General features: G+C 54.1%; 1 protein-coding gene across 2 annotated transcripts in view; it reads right to left on the bottom strand.

Moving 5' to 3' along the window:
* ABCG1 (ATP binding cassette subfamily G member 1) overlaps window positions 1–22,881 on the bottom strand; it is a 52,940-nt gene extending 30,059 nt beyond the window's left edge. For both annotated transcript variants that reach the window (XM_081800353.1, XM_081800361.1), the window contains exons 1-2: window positions 22,733–22,881; window positions 15,605–15,848 (exon numbers count right to left, since the gene is read on the bottom strand). In XM_081800353.1, coding sequence (XP_081656479.1) covers window positions 15,605–15,848; window positions 22,733–22,774 — 286 coding nt within the window. In that variant the 5' untranslated portion in view covers window positions 22,775–22,881. The remainder of the gene's footprint in view (window positions 1–15,604; window positions 15,849–22,732) is intronic.
* Between the last annotated feature and the right edge of the window lie 286 nt (window positions 22,882–23,167).

The following is a 23,167-nucleotide window of genomic DNA, read 5'->3' as shown; positions in this document are numbered from 1 at the left end:
CCCCCCCCCCCCCCGCCCTGGGCTCTCCTGCCGGGACCACCGTTCCTGACCTAACTCCAGGATGCTCCTAGGGAGAAGAGGTGCAGGCATGGTCCCCCCCGGTGCTTCTGCTTCCCAGTTCCACCAGGACACTCAGCTGTGGAGGTGCACCAGGATGGGTGGAGTCCAGGAACGCAGAGCAACATGCTTGGGTTGCCTGGTTTTCCCCGCATGTTGGCCCACCTGGCCCGGCCGCATCCCAGCCCAGAGCTGCTCCATCTTCTCTGCTTCTAGTGAGGCTCCCAGCCACCTGCCAGCCTCGTGGGCCTCTCCGTGGCTCCCCCACAGCCTTTGCTTCTGCTCTGCCCTCTGCCCTGACCCCTTCCTGCACCCTGGTTGGCACTCCTCTGTGCCGGGAATCGAGGCAAGCCCCCGCTTACCAACAAATGGACCCCGCTGCCCACGAGAGAGCTCTGGCAGGCAGTAGGGTGAAGCAAACGGGGGTTCCCCTCCATAGGTAATCCCTTTATCTGCAGGGACGCCTGAAGTCAGCTGGAGAAGTATGCCACTTTCCAGCTCCCTTCTAATTTTTATGACTTCAAAATGCCAACCCAATGACTTCTTTATAAATCAAGCTTATCCACAAGCCAATGGAAAGGCTCAAGTTTTCACGTAAATCCCATTTTCTTTGGCTCTTCCATCTATGAAGTTCCCAAAGTCTTCTGATCCTCAAGGTCTGCTCCATCCTACACACCCTGACACAAAAGCCTGGAGCGTCCAGAATGGACTGGAGCAAGCTCCAGAGGAAGCCCAGGGCACCAGGTTCAGCAAACACAGCTCCTAGGATGGGTCTGACTTGCATCTGGGGGGCAGAGCTGGGCCAATGATTGGGGGTCTAGGATCCTGCCAGGCACAGGTCTTCTCCTTGGAAGTCACCCCCAGATGGCAAGAAGGGAAGTGAGGGAGTTCACACTCTAGTTTCTACTCGTCCCTCCTGGTGTGACTCTCACCAAGTCAGCAACCCTCTCTGAACCTCCAGCTCTGCCAGCAAGCCTGGGGTTTTCTCTGCCTCCGGGCTTTCTGCGGGCACAGGTGCTTCCCTGGTTCTAAAGGTCACCACCAGCTCTCTGCAAGTTTTTCCAAACGAGATACTGTCGCGCATCAACTATTTTGTGGCAGGGACATGGATGCCGTCCTAACAGCCCCTGCCCTTCAGCATAGAGGGGAGAAGCCTCGGGATCTCCCCACTCACGCTCCAACCATTAGGACCACCTCTGTGCTCCCAGGATGATTGTTACATTCATGAATTACAATCCTGCGATTCAGAATCTACCATCTGTGAGCCGAGGAAGACGCTCAAGTTCTTTGCCAAAAAGGGAGTGGGGATTGCACAGTAAGACAGCATCTATGGGGAAGGCAGTGCAGAAGGGAACACATTTTGGGGGGCTTCTAGATGCGCCCATTTATTGGCGCAACAATGATTGTGCCAACCGCCGTGTTTCTTACCAAGTCCCTAGGGCTGGTGCGGAGGATTTTGGAAACGTGACCTTATTCTGATGGAGTATTACTAAATACTGACAGATGGCTCAGGTAGGCTCGTGGTGGAGCCCTGCGCAGGGAGGGGCGAGGAGCAGCTCGGGGCCCGATGGCCCATCCTGTAGACCCACGAACCCCCCCGTGTCTACTCTGGCATCGCTCTCCCGCCCACACCAGTGCCCTGGATCCTGCAGCAGACCCACGTCCCTTCACACGGCCCTCTTTCCAGATTTCATGGTGGAACTGGCCAGTGCGGGAACCCAACAGCGATAGAGCTCACAACAGCTTTACGTGGGGGCTTCAAGAGCCTTCACAAATAAGCAGGAGGAAAACTTACCTTCTTTATCCCACACGGTGATATCTCAAACCAGCACGCACACACACACACGCACACACACTCACGTGCGCACGCGCGTGAGTGCGCAGTATCTAAAATATTCTCTGGATCAGATGAAGATAAAAATACACGTGTACTCTCTTAAATAAGAATAATAATTTTGCTGAATTTCCCCAGCATCCCGAAGCCTGCTCTCCCTGCAGAGATGCCCCAGAGGACAGGGAGCTTTTAGTTCCCAGGGAGGGGATGGACAGGCTCTCTCGGGCCACGTGGGGTTCAGAAGCCCGGGCCTGGCCCCGTGCCGCACGCCGAGCAGCCCCTGCACCCTCGTCCCACCCTCCTAAAGCCCTACAGATTTTCAAACTCCCAATAGAAACACAGGCCTAACATGTCCTCCCTTTTCAGGTGACAGCGAGCTCGCTGACGGGACAGTGAAGAATGTCCATTTTGCACTAGATTGCGTGAAACCCGGCTGCCCAGTGTCCTGAGAGGTGGTGACTTTTGAAGGTGGGCAAAGGTGTCACAGTGAGTGTAGGGACACCAGATGGCCGGAGTGGCCCTCCCAGGCCGTTCCGGGCCCCCAGACCCCTGCTCTCTGGCCAGTCTACCCATGCCCTGTGCTGACAAAGTGACAAGGCGGCTGACTTACCCGCCCCCCCCCACGGCCCCCCTCCACCCCGGGTCACTCGGGGGAACGAGTGCCGCCCGCACCCGTCACAGCCGTGCATGCACCTGGGAGAGTCTGTTCTGACCACGCTGCCTCGTTCTCCCTGGGAACAGGGCTTTAGGGCACATGTGTGAAGGAAGGAAACGTTTTCATGTAGGGAGTGGATGAAATGGGCCTGGGTGGGTCACTGGATCTGCTTCACACGACCAAGGGCAAAGAGGAGGAGCATGGGGGTCGGCCAGGCTGGCCTCGATCCTGGCTGGGGTCTCAGTGGCCCCCGCAGGAACTCTGAACCTGTCGCTTACACGGTTCTGTCATCGATGACGTGGACATGCGGCCCCACATGGTGTTGGGGACGCGGCGAGGCAGGTCATGCCTCCACCCTCCTGTCCTACCTACACCAGTGCCCTGAAGCCCAAGGTGGCTATACAAGGCTCAACCCTCCCTCTAAGACAAGACCTACAACCCATGACCGCAGCTGTCCCACGCGGCTCCTCTCCCCTCCCCTGTGGGGTCGAGGTGAGGGTCATGCGAGCTCACAGCTGTGACGTATCACTGTGAACCAGCTCTGCTGCTCTTATTTTAAAGCCTAAGATTTTTACCCCAAACTTAGTTTTAGAATGATAACCAAGTGGCTTTGATGCAGCCTATTGATTCTAGGCTACTGTGATTATATTATTACGTCACATATAAAACCATTCATAAGGATTGTAGCTACTGTTTATTAAACACTACATGTTGTGGGGGGCACCTGGGTGGCGCAGTCGGCTGAGCATCCAGTTCTTGGTTTCGGCTCAGGTCGTGATGTCAGGGTCATGGGATCGAGCCCCATGTCCGCCCCACACTCAGCGGGGAGTCTGCTTGGGTTTCTGTGTCCCTCCCTCTGCCTCTGTACCTCCCCCCACTCTCTCTCTTTCTTCCAAATAAATAAAATCTTAAAAAAATAAAAATCCACTACATGTTGGGCATAGCGTTTCCTATGTATGAAGTTATTTGATCCCATGAGATGTATGACAATGGTGCTGATGACGATGGCCTTTCACAGAGAGGTGAGGTAACCCACCCAGCTGCCCAGACTGTAGGTGGTAGAGCCGGGCTTCGAACACACACTCCCTCATTCTGGAGCCCACATTCCCAAGCCCAACCCTCCTCCACAGAGCGCATGTTGCTAGAAGGTGCAGGACCTGCGGTCCTTTTATTAAAAGAAAGAGAGAAGGAGAAAGAAAGAAGATTCTAACTAAGCCCCATGTATCACTCAGTTCATCTTAACCTCCGCCTTGTTACACATTTACTTATGACTCAAAGGAAGGAATATGCATTTTTTACAAAACTACAACCTGATAGGATTTCACACTTACTATCTGCAAATGCAAGAACGAGATCCACAGGCTGGCGATGCAGCCGCCACGCCGAGACCACGGCCTACCACGGCCCATGCCTGAGAGGCCGCCGGCCCCACCAAGGCTGCCTGTGCACGAGCAGTTGGCATGACGTCCTTAGTTTGCAGCCATGAAAATCTAGCCACAAGACTAACATGCGCAGCACCTGATTACATCTCGCACCCTCGTAAGATAACCCACATGAACCTCACTCCTGAGCCAAATTCTGAAGTGTAGTGTTGCTGGGAACATTGTTCCTATGGTGGAAATTTCCATCCTGTCACAACAGTGTAGATGCTTCTGTGTCAATAGTCTCAGCAATGCAACCTGCATGAGCCGGCGAGCTGAAAGTGCTCGAAAGACCCCCCAGAAATAATGGAACCTCTGCCTAGCTCATCCACAGAAGCACACAAAACTTAAATAAGGTATTTGTTCGCATCCCTGAAATGATGGGGGTCAGTCCTGATAGTAACCATGAGCAGGAAGCCCGGATGCCTTAGATAAGGGACAGTACAGAAATTCCCTTGGAGCACAACTCCCAGGATGCTTGTCAACGGGGTCTTCCTCAGACAGGGCAGATAGCCCGGGGCATCAGGACGCGAGATCGTGGGTCCCGGGTAAGGGAGGGCACTCTGTTTCAGGGACAGAGAACCTCCCTGCTCTGAGCCACAAGGGAATGGTGAGGAGAGCTTCCCATGTGGTTGCTGGTATCATTGCTCTTATTCATGAGTGAGATCCTCAATGAAGCCAAGAACACAGAAGCCAGCACGTGGGCAAAGTCTGTCCTACAGCACTGAAGTGTGTGCTTCTGGTCCTGGAAGCAGGACCAGACACAGATTAGGTTAGAAGCGCCCCGCTGTGTGCTGCTCCTGGTGTGGGTGGGCCTCAGCCACTCCCCGCTCCAACCCCCTGAGGATGGTACTCTCCTCACCCCATTCTGCAGATGCTGGGACTGAGGCCCAACACCACGTGGCTCAGAAGGGGAGTAGCCAGGATCCAAGAGCAGGCTGCCTGGCCTGGCCCAGAATCCAGACCTACCACCACCCAATCCCCCACCTGCCTGCCTGCCTGCCCCTCCAGGGTGCTGTAAGGTGAGGCCGTGGGCTGGGCTGACCCGAGGAAACAGCAAGCAGCCCCTCCTCCTGGGTGGTCGGCCAGAGGTGGCTCATGGGCTTCCACACAGCCAGGGAAGATCCAAGTGTCCCATCTCCTCGAGGCTCCTGCTGTCCTGAGATCTCTTCCAGGGTGAACGTATGCTCTACTGTGACCTAGGCTTTTGTTAGTCCATTCGTTCAATTGGCAGTGAGCGCCCACTGAGCCAGGCCCACGGCAGGACCGCAGGGAGAAGGGGTAACTGATATAGGCCCTATTCGGAAGTGGAGAAAAAGAAAACCACAAAATCGTGTGCTGAGGGCCATGACCATGGGAGGGAGGCACAAGCCGTAGAGGGAAGGGTGGGTGAAGGAACGCTTCCCGACCTGCGGAGGCAAGGCAGGCTCCTGGCAGGGGGCATGGTGCAGGAAAAGACCACGCAAACACTGTGAGCAGTTCTGCCTGGCTACCCCTGCAGAGTGGCCTCAGAGAGAAGATTCTGGAGACAAGCAGGAGGGGGCCCAAGGGGAGCCCTTGAGACATACCCAATTCCAAAATCGAGACACACAGAACATTCCTATGAACAGAGAAAGAGACAAGATGATTGTGATCATCCTCCTCTCTGAGCCTGATAAAAATGAGAGGGAGGAAAAGTGGGGTGCTTTGGCCCAGAGCGTGTGGCACATTCATTAACAACCTAAGGGAAGCAGGACCAGACGCAGATTAGGTTAGAAGGCTCACTGCTCACACCATTGAAGACATAACCACTTTCTGGACAAGCTGGTGTGTAGCTCTTAGAAACAGGAAAACCGCAAGCTTCCTTTGCACGAACACTGGGCCCCCCACTTTTCAACCAGACTTTTGTATATGGTATGATCTTACGTTAGCGACATGCATTTTACTGTTCATGATAATGGAACGTCTCAGTTATCAGAAATGTGCACTTCCTTCTTTTTGCAAAAGTTATTACCCTCCGTACCAGCAAATCCTCCGGAAAACCTAAAAGGGAATTTATGGTGATGAAACTTACCCACCACCGTGTCTGATTTCCTGTATATTCTGCCTTCAGCTCAGCAAACCTCAGAGACTTGGGAACTCTGTAGGCCTTATGTCGGTTTACAAAAAGGTCAACGCTACCATCACAAAATCAAATAAGCAACCCAGTAAATCCCAAGACTGTAAGAAAAATCATTAGATCTTGGTCTCCTTGCATTGGGTCAGGAGCCCAAAGGGTTGAGCAAAGCCTATGAGTGAGGCTGTTTAATGTTTCATAACACACCGAAATGAAGCCCAAATGCACCTGAGCCGCATGTGTCTGGAGAAAGCCCCGGTCCCCAGGGAGGGTGAAAGACGGCACCCAATTCCACCGCGCCATTCGCAGGTCCAACTGCAGAAGCTGTGTTTATCATCACGTTTGCGGGTTCACCGAAAATGTGTACTAGATGCTCCAGAAAACACACGGTTGAGTTCGGGGTTACTTCTCCTTGCCTGGCTGACACGCCCAGCATGGGAGTGACTCAGCAGGCAGCCCCGGCAGCAGCCTGGCCCTCCGGATTCCAGCCCACTTACTGGATCCCCTGCTCCGGATTCCTAAGGGGAATTCCAGGATTCCAGAAGCCACTCTGCTCATTCTTAAAGGCTGACTTGACTGACGGTAGAGAGGGCCCACGGCTGGGGCCGGCGCTTCCCGCCCAACCTGCTCGGCCCCACCTACAGGTGAGCCTGGAACAAAACGAGACAAGCACTTGGATGGGAGACAAGAACACTTTATAGGGATTCAGAAGTCGGTCGTCTCAAAGGCAACGACCTGATGGCGCCACCTTCCACTTTAAAGAGAAGTCTAGAAAATTCGTGAGCCCTCCCCAGGCTGATGATGAAAGCTTGCAAGAACAAGGACGCAGACACCACCCAGGACACCCACCGTTTCCCTGCGGTTGGCCTTTCCCAATGTCTGTATGCTGTTCCCACTCCGGCCGAGCCTCCCAGTTATGCTTAAACGGACATCAAAATAATCATCATCGAGTGAAGATTCTCTCCATTCATCAGATCCACTTTAGTGACGTCTCCGGAGTCCAGTCGGGCTCCGGGCAGGAGCGCGCGCGGCCCCGGCGTAGGGGTTCGTCGGGCCCGGGCGGAGCACCGGGGCTGCACGCCGGGGGTCCCAAGAGCAACCGGGCTCCGGGCCCGGGAGGCGGGGACCCGGCCGCCCCCAGGGCCGCAGCATCCCACCCGCGCTCAGCCCCTAGGCTCGCCTTAGCAACAGCGCCCCGCGCGCAGCCAATCGCGCCGCGCCGCCGAGGTTACCCGCGAGCGTTGACCGAGAGTAACCCCGGCGCGGGCGGCGCCCCGGCGGGCGGCGGCCACTGCGCACGCGCGGCGGCGCGCACCTGCCCCGCCCGCATCTGCGCGCGCGCTAGAGGCCGGGCCGTGCGCGGCTCTAGCAGCCCTTGAGAATTTAGGGTTCCCAAGGCGCACGAAAATCCTCCGGGCAGCCTCCCCCAGACCCGCAGCCTGATCTGCATGTGGGAGCAGGTGCGTCCCCCGTCCGGCGGGAACTAGCGCGCCCCTCAACTCCCCGGGGCAGCAGCCCTGCGGAGTCAGCGTTGACACAGTACAGCCCGGGAAAGGGGGAGGGGGGTACTCCGTATTTAAAGCCCGCTGAAGAGCCTCCTCTAGGCAAGCGGAAGGAACCTCACTTTGCCGAGAAGGTGCAGGTGAAAGTTGCCAGAATGAATTCGTTCTTTGGTAACAAGCCAGGCTCGCGGCCCTTGGAAGGAACGTGCAGGTGCAAGGCAGGTGGTCCGATACCCCCATCCTGGAGGGTGAGGACAGACAGAGGTGCTCAGCACAGTCCCCACCCAGGTGGCCCGAGTTCCTACCCAGGCCAGAGAAGGAAAGTGCCCCCTCCCCCAGCCTAGCCCATGTAGGAAATCTGGGAACCGCCTCCCCAGGGAGGTAGGGAGGCCCTCTGCGCTGCCTCAGCTGTGACCAGGGCCTGGGGCTGTGTATGTCCCAGGCAAAGAACATTTCACACACTTCGTTTGACCTGCGCCTAGGACATGACAAAAGGAGGTAGTTCTCAGTGGAGCTTGTTGAGAGGCAGGTAGTTACGACTTGAGGTTTAAGCCTGAATCCAAGATCTGCCTCCCTGGAAACCTCCTTTACTCCTGGGTGAGATGTCCGTGCAGACACGCGCCCATGACTTTCCCACGAGCCCTTTAGGATGCAACGTGCTAAAGCCAACAGCATGTGCTTAGGGAACAGTTATCTTTTTATTAAAAAAAAATAAATAAGCACTTCTCCTAAAAAAGTGGGAGGGCAGAAATAACAAGTGAGAAATCCCATAAAACTCCTGCTAAAAAGATTCAGTTTCAAGACAGGCCACCGAGATATGAAGGCAGGGGACTTTTTGTTGCCTTATGATAATAAAAGAAACAGAAAGACGGCCTCACGTTCTCTCCATCTGTGAAGCTCCACTCCTCAGTTGAGGGACGGAGAGCACGAGCTCTGCTCACTGCCCTGCCCCCCAGGATGCCGTGGTGATGCCCGCCCAAAGGCGGACTCGAGCCTCCTTTCCTCCAGGGGCCACATGCTTCTGTGCCTTCCTTCTCAGGTGGCCCTGGGTCTTGATACATGCGGTTATTGTTTTGTACTTGGTTAGGCTTTTCTCTTCCTAATTTGTGAGCTTATTTCAAGAACAAGATGATAAGTGTTTTTGCAAAGTTCCAAAAAGTGGAACGGGGATCAACAGATGAACTCAAATTCAGTTTCAGCTCCACAGACAGAAGCCTTTTCTAAGAATCACCATGTGCGAGCAAGGACCTGACTGCGCGGGGAGGTGGCAGTTCCTGCCTGCTGCAAGCGCCCAGACCGAGGCCGGCCACCCGTTGGTGGGGAAACAGCAAGAAGAGTTGCTCCACCGGAGGGAGGTCAGACTAAGGGAGCTTTGAGGCCCCCGTGGGCCTCCAAGATTCGGACTCTAAATATAGGTCTCAGTTGGACATAACAAGAGTCTTAGAGTCACTCTGGCATGTCTTCATGTTGACACAGAATGCCGCTCACAGAGCGGGCCGCAGGTGGCTGACAACACAGCCAAAGAGTGAGAAGTGAAGCTAATGGCTGGAGTCAGACTGGCTCCTGCAGGCACGCCAGCCTCCACCCTTGACCTTGAAAACTCCTCTTGGTGCCTTTTCTCATATTATGAGCCAAACACTCAGTATTAAATAGATTTCATTTGAAGGTAAGCTTTCCTACAAAGGTTTTGGAAGCCGGTCAGCACGGATTTGATAGAGAATGCACCTCCTTTCTACAAACCCCTGGATGGGACGGGTCAGATTTACCCTGACTACGTGGTTACCTTTGTTCCTTAAATAAGCAAATCTGTTGATTCCAGAACTGAACTCAAAAAGAGCAGGTGTATGGTTACTAAACGTTTCTTTCTGCCAATTTATAAACAACAGAAATGGTTTCGTGTTCAGCAAAATGTCACCTTGGGTTATTTCTTTGCCTCCGAAGATTAGGTTCTGGTTTATAACAGAGGACTTGAGCTCAAGAACATGCAGTTCTCAAGATATGAACATATCTGGGGTGTTAAAGGAGGGTAGGAGGGCACCCACCTGGCAGGTGAAAATGAGGGTGGCAAGAATGTCTTCAAAAAGAGAGACTGACAGCAACACCCCACTGAACAGAGCACAGCCCTGCAAAGTCTCCTCAAGGAGACCAGATGGCAGAACAAGCAGACTCTCTGGGAAAATGGCAAAAGATAAGCGTGCCTGAACAGAGAAGCTGCAGATGGGAAGGTGACAGGGTGGCCGGCCATGGAAGCGGAGGAGAAAAGGAAACCTCAAGGCCAATGTTGGCTGGGCCACCGAAGCCACGTCTGCAGGGGCCATCCGCCTGACGGTGCCACACCTTTGCCTTGTGAACCTGATGGCAGGTCCCAGCTGGGGATGGTTGGGCTTCCATGCAGGGTATCGAGAAGGGGAGCATTGAGACTCTTGGATGTTAACGTTCTCCTCGTAAACTAGCAACCCCTCTGGTATTGATCATGGTCACTCTGCATTCCTCTGTTATGATTCTGTTGGGGAGCTGGCCCATCCTCCACATGTTTCCAAAGCCTCTTTCAAAGCCTAGGAAGCAGAAGATCAAAACTGTTCCAGAAGACCTCATCACCGAAGGGCCTGAGCGGGTGGCCGGCCTGCCTGCCTGCCCCAGGGAGCCACCAAGTACTGAGGACCTAAGAAGTGGCCCCAGAGGGGAAGGGAGGAGCGCTCCAGCGTCTGGGCTCTCCACGGCAACATAGGGCCATTGGGCTTCCTTTGTAAACGCCCCAGCCTCAAGCAAGGAGCCCTTCTGAGCAAGGTAAAATCTCACCACGCTGCACTAGAAGACTGGCTACAGCCTCAAATAAAGACAAAGGCAGAGTATTAGAAACAATCTTCTCTTTACCCAAAAGAAAATCCACCTTAGCGTGATGGTTCCCAAGAAGCACAAAAGTCATTCATTCATGCTGGGGAATATATAAGCCCCCTTGAACCTGAGCAGCCCCAGCCCTCTGCAAACCTACAGCTGCCGTGGGATCCCCACAGTCCTCCTCTCGCGGCCTTCCCTCTCCATCCCTGCCCCTGTGGGCTGCATCAAGCCAGCCAGCGCTTGGTTGGGATCCAGTCTTCCCTTAATGGAATTCCTGAAAGGGATTTATTAGTGGCACATTCCACTCATTTTAGCCAGTCTGTCATTGCAGGCCCTGGGAGGTAGCTTTGGAAATTAAGAGAAAGCAAACTTTAATTTGAGAAACGCATTTTTAAAGCTTAGACACAAAGCAGGACAGATAATCCGATGTGGATGCACCCAGAATGTTTTAACTGCTTCCCGGTTATTTAGCGAGGCCGAGGCTGGGAGGTCGGGTTCCAGAGCAGGCCCGTGCTATTCCATTCCATCAGAATCACCATGCTGAGACAAGTGCCAGGCTCAGGAATGGTAAAGAAAACTCTCTAAAGCCCCAGATAGGATTCCTTTCCTTCTCAACCTGAACTTCGTCACCAGGTAATCATGGGAGGTGTATTTAATTTCTAAGAATCATGTCACCTGTCTGTGTGAAAGCATGCCATACACAGCAGCTCACCTCCCTGGTGAGGGGACAGGATGGCTGGAGCTTCTCCAAAGGCTCAGGAGATCCTTTCTGGGTCCTTATGAATGGCGAAGGGGACTGACGTCCCCACAGATCAGTTGAAAGGGAAATCTATCAGCATTAACGATCAAGGCGGTGCCTCATGGTTTCATCAAACGGGGCATAACACCCCGAGGCCACGGTGGTCCGAGGGGTGCTGCCTTGGGGCCAGGGGCTTACCAGGTGTCTCGTTGGGTCTTGGCCCCAAATTGTACAGACCCGCTTTTCAATTGCCATGTTCTGTGCTCCTGGGACCTGGGCCCTGCTTCTGAACCTCATGCATCCCATGGGGAGAGAGGGCAGAATTGGCCCCTGAGCCAAGTGGCCTCACCAACTGCTTTAATTCTCCAGATGGAAACTACCCGGGTCTCCTTGGGGAGCAGCGTTATCCAGTACCCCAAGTACTCTTCTTGTTCGTTGTGATGGGTCCCATCCTGACGAGAGCACTGTGTGAACCAGCTCTGAAAGCTTGGAAGTGCTGTTTAGGTGTAAAACGTCCTCGTCACGGCATGTTCACCTGAGAATTTCATGATGTGGATTCTGTTCTTAAGCAGGGGTCCTAAATATTCCCAACACTGTGTCTTCTTTACAAGAACGGAAGCCGCTTTCAAAGTGAGTCACACTGAGGGTGACTGAGGGCCTCTGTCCCAACACATCCCGACACAGTGGCTAGTCTGACCGGGCCAACGTCCACACTCTTCCCGGGATCATTTGTCCCGTCAGCTCGTGCTATGTGAGTGCACTCCTTGGGGGAAAGTAATTACTGCATCAGAAGCTGGCGAAATTATCCTTGGGGCGTACTCTGTTCTCCTGAGAACACTTCTTTCACAATTATGTTCTCTACTAGGAATCTATTATATGATCTAGTTTTTCCTCCAAAGACTTCATTAATCATATGGTGAAAACGTTACTACAATTGAAAATGTAGAGATGTTTGTTAAACTCCATATTCAATGCTTGGCAATCGTCCCGCTCAAGGGTTTTAAAGAACCAGCGCCTGACATCTTACCAATGATGTCACGGATTCACCTGCCACCTTTTTTCCAAGGATTAGGACGCTCTCTTTCTTTAAAACGATTGTGTAGGAGTTTATAATATTATTCCATTCGCATCACCAAGCTTTGCTGCAGCGTTCTGTGTCGAGCTGGGTCCCAGTGCCTGGTTCTGGGAGAAGCCGTGGGAGAAAGAGGCTGCCCTGGAATGTACGGAGTGGCCCAGTGTCTTTGTGATGGAAAGAGACCTGGAGCAGGAGTTGGACCGCGCACGGGTCCAGCCTTGGCTCTGACCTTGCACCATCACTGCGGCTCTCTGGGGCCGGGCCCTCCAGGAACTCACGTCCCGGAAATGCAGGACATCCAGGCCGTGTGATCGCTACGGGGAGTTCAACACATAAAGCTGAATTCTAAACAATTAAAAACCCCACAGGGTCGCCTGGGTGGTGCAGTCGGTTAAGTCTGACTCTTGGTTTCAGCTCAGGTCATGATCTCAGGGTCCATGCTCAGTGCGGAGTCTGCTTGAGATTCTCTCTCCCTCTGTCCCTCCCCCCACTGCCGCTCTCTCTCTTTCTCTCTCTAAAAGAAATAAACCTTAAAAATAAAAAAAAGTCAGCAAAACTAATATGGCGAGAGAGGTAAGAGAAAGAGCCCCTGCCCCGAAGGCTGGCCACACGTGGCCTCACACAGAGGTGGTGCCAGATTCACAATGGCCACAGTAAGAAACTGGGATGCGCAGAGTGGCTGGGTGGGACTTCTCAGCTTAGCCGAATCATGGCTGGGGGCTGAGGCAGTTGCCAGCAATCAGAGGAACAAAAGCAGGAAAGGCAGGATCCCACACTGAGGGCAAAGGAGCGGGACCCCAGCAAGGAGGGGTCTCGCCAATAAGGATGTGGTGAACCGGGTAGGAAAGGCAGATTCACGGGTACCAGCCCAGGGACTTCTCCTGGGGCAGCCCCGATGACGGGTTCCAGATTTCATGCCTACTTTTATGATTTGTCCTGGGGTCCTCTTAGTTGGGGAGATACAGTCCCCAAGTCCCGAGCCCACTGGATGTAACGCTTAAGAGCCTGATGGTGATGACGCAGTGAGCGTGAGCTGCATCAGCAGCTACCTTCCCTCGTTCTGGAAGCTCTGGCCGTGGCTGCAGCTTGCAGCCTAACGGGGCAGCCAACCCGCCAAGCCGCGTGGGCAGCAAGCCTCGAGGGGCGGCGCTGCTTCCCTGAGGCCCTGCATCAGCCGAGGCATGGGCACCCAGGCGGGCCGCAGAGTTAGAAACGGCCTGGCTGACGAGCTCAGGGTCATGGGCAAAGCCCTCCACCACTCAGTTTCCTTTCCTGAGAAGCATTTCCCACCCTAAATTTATGGGGAGTGGAAAGCCATCTAAATTCTGAATTGCAGGGTACTGAGAACAAGGGAAATGATGGGGCGCCCAGTGGGGGCAGGGCTGGGGGAGCAGAGAGGAAACAGGTGCTGCTGAGGGGGGCAGGGAAGGAAGCCAGACAGAGAGATCAGGCCCCACTGGTTCAGAAGCCAGCCACCGGGACACACCAGGCCGATCATGCCCATTTCCCCTTTGGCTCTAACCATCTGTGACTCACCGGCGGGTCCTGTGGGGCTCACTTCCTGCTCCTCCCCTCCTGAGCCCACGCAGGTTATTGTAGGGCAAGTGTCTGTCTGGAGGCCACCTGGGTGGAGCTTCCAAGGGGGCTGCTGGGAACGGGCAGGGGAGGCCCCTCCCTCACTAATGAAGAGGCCGTCACCGCTGGCTAGCTTGGACAATTAGCGGGACCAGCTCTAACACGTCGAGTATGGGATTCACAAGCCCCTTACCTAATAGGAAATGCTGTTCTCCACTTGCACACCGTGAACACTTGCTGTGTTGGATGTCAAACCGAGATTCTGCCACCGTTTTCCAGTGTTTGCACGCCTGCGCTGCATGGCACCTTCACTATCCAGGACACCCATCCAAGCCTCACGACCGTTCCCGCGGCCACACGTAACAGACGTGCCGGAATCTACCTCTGCCCCTCGAAGGCCTGCCGCAGTTTGTCTGTCTAGACCAACCGAGCCAAAACAGCAAGGTCCTCCTGGTGGCTCAGCGAGTTTTTCCCTAAGGTTTTTCTTTCACGGTGAGAAGGAAAAGGCTGTAAGCCTGTGTTGAAACTTCAATGGGCTCACACGAATGGGCCCAACCCTGAGCCTGCCATGGGCTTTCTTTCCTTACAACACTGGCTGGCAAACTCTGATAATGTTAAGTATCAGATGGCAACATACAGTCGGCCACTGATAAAGCTCAGGATGTGTTCCTACTTGTACAGACAGACATAAAGTCATCCGGTAACCAACGTGGCGAGCAGGTCCCAGGGGCCAGTCCATCAAGAGTCCAGCACCATGGTCACAAGGAAGCCCAGAGCGTCCATGCCAACAATCTCAACAACTTAGCTTCAAGGGAGTAGGAGAACAAAATGAAGGTAAAGCGGGAAAAGACAGGAACATGAAATCTAAAGAAGTCTTGGTGGGTCTGCCTTGAAAAGAAGGAAGGTCTGACTCTGGATTTCAGTTGAGAGTCCTAAAATACAATATGCCAGTGGTACCTGGCTCACTGTCCTTGTTCCAGGTTCCTCACAGATGTCCCCGTGGTTGTAAAGGGCTCATTAGAAGCCATGGGCTGTTGTTCCTGGGGGACGTGGGATGTGCCCTCTCCCAACAGCCCCCCCACCCGCCTGAAAGAGGGGTGCAGGATGGGCACATAGGTCAGGCTGGAAAAAAAAAACACCAACCCAGGGAAGCATTAACTCTACACACTTTGGAAATCTCGAGCTAGCACAGGAACATCCAGGCGGCTAAAAAAACTCCAAATACCGGCATCGGTCACCAAATCCCGTGACCACGCAGCAAACGGCGCGGCAGACTCCAGAACCTCCCAGTCCCATCCTCTCTCTCTTCTATTTTCATTTCCGTGGCTCATTTGACAACAGTCTATTTATAGCCCATCGGCACCACCCATAATGTAGATGATCGGCGGCCAGAGAGGCCGCTCTAGGTCACTGGCTACTTTGGACTTCAAACTTGGGAGAAGCGCCTCCCTTCCTTTGCCCTCCGGAACAGTAAGAAATCGTGTCCTCTCGAAAGACCAACGTGAGGGGCATCCAGCGAAGAGGGCCGATCCCACGCTGGCAGCCAGCACAAGCAGATGCTGGCCGGCCTTCGTGAGAGTCCCTGTCTTCCTACCAGGACCGAAGAGCCACCATCAATCTGGGGTCCTCTCATCCAGCCTGTTCGCGTTAGAGGTGAGGACAAGTCGGGCACAGAGCCAGTCAAGAAATGGGCCGCAGCGGCAGCGACGAGACTGAGCAGACTCCCGACTTCCAGCCCCCAACTGTCCCAGCCCACCGGCCGCCTCCCCAACAGGCGCCGTCCTCCCCCAGCGCACAGAGCAGCCCTCCCTACCTTTCTTCCTCCACCAGGGTCCTTCGGGGACCGAGTAGGAGAGGTCCTTGAACTCGATGTTCACGGCCGCCCTGCGCGGCAGGGACGAAAAGCGCTGGGCCTCCGTGAGGTTGTTGTCCACCTTTTTCAGATGTCCGTTCAGCAGGTCCGTCTCGGAGGCTTCCGTGTGGCCGGAGACCACCTCATCCACCGAGACGCACACGGACTTGGGCTCCGTCATGGCTGTGGAATAACTGCTGGTATTCTAAAAAAATGGGGAGGAAGCAGAGGAAGCACCAAGAGAGGTTAGGAGCTCCGCGAAGGGAAGGGCACCAGAGACCCGGCCATGAGGCTCGCGGTCATTGACTATCCGCCACGTGCTTACCCGGAGGGATTTGTCATCTCTAGCCATCGCTGCTACTTCTATTAAAAATATATATATATATATATATATGCCTAAGGTAGAATATTAGACTAATCTACCGAAGTCTCACTGTGGAATCATCAAATCGACTCACAAAACTATAATAAACCCATTGCTTGTCTCGAACGGTCAAACACCGGCCAATGTAAAAAATTAACTATTTACAGTAAGTACGCTCATTCAAAGACCCAGTAAAGATGCATGGGGGTCCTTAGGAAATGTGTAACTGAAAGAGTTTTACTTAAAATGAGCTCTTTTCGTGCCTTCCTGTGGAAGCTCATAAACATTTCCCAAGAACCATGACTCCACTCAAACTGCTGGGGTTTGTGGGAATCGGCCTTGTGCCTTCCTTGCAAATTTTCCAATTCACTTCCAATTCTGCCTCTCACTGTCTCTTCCTAATAGCACTGGAAAGTTGGAAAGGTTGATTTTTTTTTTCTCTCTCTCTCTGTTATACACACAAGGAAATGGAGACACAGACACTCTCTGGAGCTCGCTCCGAGCCCTACAATCAGATGAGGGGCAGAATTGATCCCTGAATTGAGTCATCAAAAAAGGAGGTGTTCCTCCCACCTGAACACCAGAGGACCTGATATTTTGTAGTGACGTTGGCTTTTTGAAGCTTCCATTGGGAGTCAACCGAACTGTTACAGATATGCCAAGAACCAAAAGTATTTATGCAAAGTAAGGAATATCCTTATCTAATGGCTTGGCAATGCTGAGCAGATCGATGTGCTTCAGGTACCTCCAAAGCACAGAAGAACCCTGGGGTGGACAAAGATTATGCTGTGCTTTTCCTAGCTGTCTCTTGAATCCGAAGAGAACATTCCACGGTGCCGAAAGTGTGGGCCTTTGGCACCTCTCCTCCATATGGTTGAGGACCGTCTGCCTGATTGGGAGAGCCCATCGATAACCCTCTTTGATGATCCAGGCCCTTCTGCCTGCCATAGGACTGCAGACACACTGCTCTTCCCCTGTTAGAGCACCCTCGTTAGGGTCCCTGACTATACCATTGAAGACCTGGCATTATTTCTTTTATTTTTTTTTTAAGATTTTATTCATTTACTTGACAGAGAGAGACACAGCAAGAGAGGGAACACAAGCAGGGGGAGTGGGAGAGGGAGAAGCAGGCTCCCCACTGAGCAGGGAGCCCGATGCGGGGCTCGATCCCAGGACCCTGGGATCATGACCTGAGCTGAAGACAGACGCTTAACGACTGAGCCACCCAGGTGCCCTGACCTGGCATTATTTATAACATCATGCTATTGAAAGGCTCAGAAATCGGGGTGCTTCTCCCTCTCCCTCTGCCTACTTGTGCTCTCTATCTCTCTGTCAAATACATAAATAAAATCTTGAAAAAAAAAAAAAAAAGAAAGGCTCAAAAATCTTGGAGGGCTGGGGCGCCTGGGTGGCTCAGCCGGACTCTTGATTTCAGCTCAGGTTCTGATCTCAGGGTCGTGAGATGGAACCCCGCATCGGGCTCCTCGCTCAGTGGGGAGTCTGCTTGAGATTCTCTCTCTCTCCCTCTGCCTCCACCCCTCCCCCCTCTCTAAAACAATAAATAAATACATCTTAAAAAAAAAAATCTTGGAGGGCTTGAAGGTTCCGAATATTTAGAAGCACACGTAGAGCCAGGGGAGATGTAGGCACAGGAATTTCTGGTTCGTGTCATGTTTGAAAATGTTGCTTTGCTGTTTAAGTAAAAGACATACACACACAGCCCTCCCAGGCATCTCCTACTTCTGAGAAGCTTAACCAAATCAAAACTCAGCTCACGGACTATAACATTCTGTGGATAAAAATTAAAGTGCAAAGTAAAACTGAGAAAACTAAGCTCGGTTTGCTGCCGGCACCGGGCATGTGAAACATCTCGCACTCAAACATAAGTAGGTTCCTACATTCCCAAGGCAGAGGCAGGGAAGGCTTGTGTCTGCCTGGCCACGGACTCCTCAGCGCCTCTCCGCTCTGCAGGGGGAGCTGCAGGACGTGGCCTCTGCCGTGGCTTTGCCCACTGCCCTCCGTGCTGGGGCCCCTTGAAGGGACGACGGCAGGCCCCGCCCGAGCTCGGCACACGCTTGGCTTCGGCCACAGGCACCTACAGCAGCCGCCGAGCGCCACCCCTCTGCCCACCCATCCTGCCCGCTGGGGGCACATGCCGTTCTTCCAACTTCACAGCCTGCTTGGACTCCATCGGTGCGCCGGGGGTTAGTGGAGAGAGTGGTGGGGAAGGCAGGGAGCTCCAGGCCTGGTCCCCGAAGCCCATGCCCCCCCACCCGCCACCTCCTTGGAAAGCCTAAATGTCTGCTTCCAAACCCACATCCTGCGGGCAGACCCGGCTCCAACCGTGGGCGTCCAGCTGGGAGCAGGGAGCATCCAGCAGCTCCTCACCAGCGGTGGGCCCCAGGACCTCCTCCCTGGCATCCCAGCTGCCATGGCCCATCCAGACCGCAGCCCCTCTCCCTGGCACCCACCACAGGACTGCGGCAGATCCTCAACCCGTATCATGATGCGGGTCTAGACTCCAAGTCTATCTCTTCTCTCGCTCACTCACTCATTCAGGAATGAGAGCCCCCAGCAAAGCCCTGGGGGTCAGCGGTCAGCCAGGCAGACAAGGCCTGTGGCCTCAGCAAGCTCCCCATTCAAGGTTGGGCCCCAGGCAAGAATGCAGGCAGTCACAATGCCCTGAGGTCAGAGCTAGAATGAGGCCGGGTGGGGTGGGAGGAGGGTGCCTGCAAGGGAACAGCATGTGCAAAGGCTCAGCAGCAGGAGGGAGTGGAACATCGGGAGATCTGAGAGAAATTCAGAGGCTGGAGCTCCGATTTCGATTTCAGGTGGGAGGGCAGAAGGGAGGGAGGGTCAGAGGAAACTGGAGACACATGGGGTCTGCATGTGAAGTGCTTGCAACCCTGTGAAGGGTTTTGCACTTTACCTAGAAGTCTTGGGGGGCACCAAGGGATCTGAAATGGAGGTAACGGACCAGAAACTGTAATTAAAAACCATCTCCTGTGGCAACGTGCAGATGGGAGGGTGACGGTGGCAGAGGCAAGTGGACAGGCCAGTAGGACAAAGCTGGGTGACTAGACCGATCTGGGAGAGAGGGAGGGAGGAGGCAGAATCAAGTACTCATTATTTAAGTATTAAATAATGCCTCCTGCATACTAGGTGAGTGATCATAAACAACAGTGACTATTGATTCAGCAATGACATGTACCCAGTAACGTCTAGGCTGCAGAGAGGATGCCTCTTACTATCTCCGCACCAAAGGGGGAGGTCACCATCTCCCACTCCTTTTCGAGTTGGGCTCTAAGACACAGAGACTGCCTCCTGCCCAAGACCCAAGGTTAATGAGTAGCCAAGCCAGGGTCCAGCTCTGTGTGGCTTCCGCTCTGCGCCCTGTTGTCTCAGCCAGTGCCCTTAACAGCCCTCGAACGTTGTTTAGCTTTCTAGAGGCAAGTTGTAGGTGACCCTGGGTCATCCCAGCCCCTGCCCATTAGAGGAAAAGCCACAAGAAGCTGAGGAAACCAGACAATCCTGCCCCTACAAAAAAACTGACACCGAAGTGGTGCATACCATTATCCACCTTTCTTCCACAGGTGTCCAATGACCTTGCCCAATTAATAAAATCATGAAACCCTGGATGATGGGAGGCAGTGGCTGTCATTCTGAAATAGACCAGCTCTCTGGAAACACATCCTCAGATGAGAGCGGCCAGCAATGTAGGTTACAGCTAGCTTGTCCTTAGCCTCCTGAGCTCATTAAAAATGAAGCAAATACATCTTCCCTCCCCATTTGCTGTATGTTTCCCTATCTTTTCCAAGCATTGTCTTTGATCTCCCCATCTACACACAATTTGTGCTGCATAATAAATGATAAATAATAGTAAGGCCATTCATGGGTGTTGAATGCCGAGGAGACCCTATTTGGAATTGTTCCTGCCTGCCATTCCTGAGAATATTCTCTTGGGTGCTCATTTCAACTGAAATGCAAGCATACAGAATTGCCTGTTTAGCTGAGGAGGGTCTCTAGCAGTCCCCTCAGGCCCCTGTGAGGCTGGTTCATGCTCTTTACCCAGGGACATGCAATGAGAGATAGAAACTTCTTCCCACAGCTCATGGGGAAGGGAGGAAAAGGAAGAGAAAGGCGCAGGCAGCAGGCCCTGGTACACACTTCTCTCTCAGTTCTCTCTTCCATGTGTCACTGCTGGGCTTGGTGCCCACCTAGACCAGTGGGCCCTTCAACTGGAGGGCAGATCCCTCCCGGGTACCCTGGCCACCTAAGAGGATAATGCAAGCTAAGAATCCTCAAGGCCACTGCCCTGGGGAAAATAATCCAAACGTCACACTCTTACCTAAGCAAAAGGCAGGTATTACTTGTGTGGTCACTTAGACTGCTGACCTCATCATCACCAAACCCCACTTCAAACAGCCCCGAATACCACCATCCTGTTGGGACCTCATGCCTGCCCCTCCCAACCCAGTTCAGGGCCAGGTGCTTCGCTCATCCTCCAAGTCAGCTTTTCCAGACTCACACCTGGCACAGTCAGTCCCAGGTGGGACCCCAGAGCAGGGGGTGAGGGAAGAGCTCAGGATCCTGGGACTCTCTCAAGGGCTCTTTGTTTATGACTTGGGTAGAATTTTTTATTTATTTATTTTTTAAAAAAGATTTTTATTTATTTATTTGACAGAGAGAGACAGCGAGAGAGGGAACACAGGCAGGGGGAGTGGGAGAGGGAGAAGCAGGCTTCCTGCGGAGCAGGGAGCCCGATGTGGGGCTCGATCCCAGGACTCTGGGATCATGACCCAAGCCTAAGGCAGACGCTTAACGACTGAGCCACCCAGGCGCCCTGGGTAGAAATTTTTAAACTAAAAAACAAAACAAACAAAAAAAAACACAAGATTTTTGAGGAGGAAAATGATTTTTCAAACAAAACAATGTTCCCTGAAAAAAATGAGCCCAGCCATTAGTGTCCCCACATGAGTGCAGAACACTGGAGTTCTGGGTCCGTATCAGACTATAACATAACATTAAAAAATCCTGACACGAAAACATCTATACCTTAAAACATTTCTATTTCATTATTTTTCCACATGTATAAACCACTTTTGCAGCTTTGAAATGACTTCAAGAGTTACGCGGCATCTAAAAGATTGGAAACATGCCTCACCTACATACAGCTAACAATAATAATCTCCTGAATTTTCCATTACTGACAATTTAGGAATCCCAAAGAGATGGACAAATGTAAAAGGAAGAATGGCCAAGCGTTACCCAAACATTCATCCAGATAAAAGCAACTGTCAGGAGGAGGGGCTGCCTTCCCTGTGTTTCCATCCCCCTTCATCCATGAGAAACCAAGTACTGAAGGCAGGGCATGCCCAGAGAGGGGAGCTGGTCGCTGAGTCCCCCTGCCACCGGGCCCTGCTTCACCAAAGTCCTAAACATGTCTGCGGCCCCATTCTATCGGTTTACACAAAATCATTATATAATGCGCTGGCGACGCTCGGTATGTGTTCTACAGTAACCTGTTTGGAGGCATAGGATGCAGTTGTGAGAGAGAGCATGCGCAGACAGCCAGCTACGCTTTTTTTTTTTTTGGGCTCAAGGCAAGAGGTAACTGTCGGTCAAATCCTGCTGAGCCCTGCTGACTTCAAATACAGGATGCTAAAAATGAAATAAGGCGAGGGGTGGGGGTGAAACCCCGGGCGTGCTGTGCACTGTGGGCTTACAGCTTCTGGGGAGCAATTAGCAGGATAGTAAATCCACAGACAGATGATAGAGAGAGTGGTGGAAAGGGAGGGCGAGGTGGGGTGGAATACGGAATACTTTCTATTTGTACTTTAGGTGACCTGAAATCTAGTCTGTAAGTACCTAACTGCAATGTCGGTGTGCTAGGCATAAAAATAAAAGGCCCTAGGATGGATGGGTCGATGGTCAGTTTGTTGTTTTGTTGTTTTTGTTTTTCCCCTAATGTGAGTTTAAGGAGCTCTTATAAAGGAGCAAGAGGAGACTTTGGACCACCCCTGGGACTAGCTCTTGATGTCACTGTGTCTAGCGCTGAATCTGCCGGCGCCCGGTGGTCCCTCTACGGAGCTGGCACCCTTGGGAACGAGAGATTCGCGTTCCTGTCCCCACCCTGGTCTCTGTCCAGGGTGCAGAAAAGGTGACCTGCAGGTATCCAGGCTCGCCCGTGGGCTGCCTCCCCGGAATCCGCCGCCCCCTCCCGAGCAGATCCGGGAGAGGTTGTACCCGGGGATCGCCAGGGGCAGCGCAGGCTCTGGTTCTCGGGCGGGGAGCAGCTCCCTCTTTTGTTCCCCCAGATCGTGCCCAGCGCTCCGGAGGGTGGCGCGAGAAGTGCAGGATCCCCAAGCCCGGGCCGCGCACGGAGGCAGAGAGGACCCCCCGCCTCCTTCCCTCGGGCCCAGGCTGCCACCCTCCCCAGTGCGCTCAGGAACCCAGGCCCCAGGCCATCGTGGGGCCATCGGTGCACTTGTGGGGCTGCTGGCCGCCTCCCGCACACTCCTGGCCCCTCCGCCTTCCCCAAGTCCCCTGCCGGGGCAAGGAGCATCCCGAGGCGCCAGGTGGCCAGGGCGGGGGGGCAATGGGAGCCGGGCTTCTCCCCGGGGACCCAGGGGCGGCTGTCAGGGTGAGGGTGTGGGTCTTTGTGCATTTCTGGCTCTCCTGGAAAATAGAAGCAAGCCCCGGGGGCGAAGGATGCGCTCACTCACCATGGCGGTGCCGACCGAGAAAGCTGCCATCAGACAGGCCATGCCCCGGGGGCGGCGGGCACGGGCGGCGGGCGGCGGGCACGGGCGGCGGTGGCGGGCACGGGCGGCGGGCACGAGGCTGCGCTCGCTCCAGGCTGGGCTGCTGCGCCCCGCTCGGGCTCCGGCTCGGGCAGCCGCCGGGGCTCTGGCCCCGCCCCGCCGCGCCGGCCCCGCCCACGCCACGCCCACGCCCCGCGATTGGCCGGCGCGCGGGGCGGGGCGGAGCCGACAGGTGCGCGTGCTCTTGTTTTGCTGCTGAGGAGGGCGGCAAGCTAGCTCGCAGGAGTCCCCGCTGCCCTGGCCGCCCGCGCCCGCGCTCGCGGCCTGGCAGGTGCTGCGGGCGCTCCCCAGCCCCGGAGCCCCCGCGCCCAGAAACTCGACGGGGATGGACCAGCC

This window comes from Leptonychotes weddellii, chromosome 1 (genome assembly GCF_054177405.1).
Source record: "Leptonychotes weddellii isolate Sample4059 chromosome 1, ASM5417740v2, whole genome shotgun sequence".
NCBI classification, from domain to species: Eukaryota; Metazoa; Chordata; class Mammalia; order Carnivora; family Phocidae; genus Leptonychotes; species Leptonychotes weddellii.
Note: the sequence above shows the minus strand (reverse complement) of the source record. Positions and strands in the feature narration are given on the sequence as shown.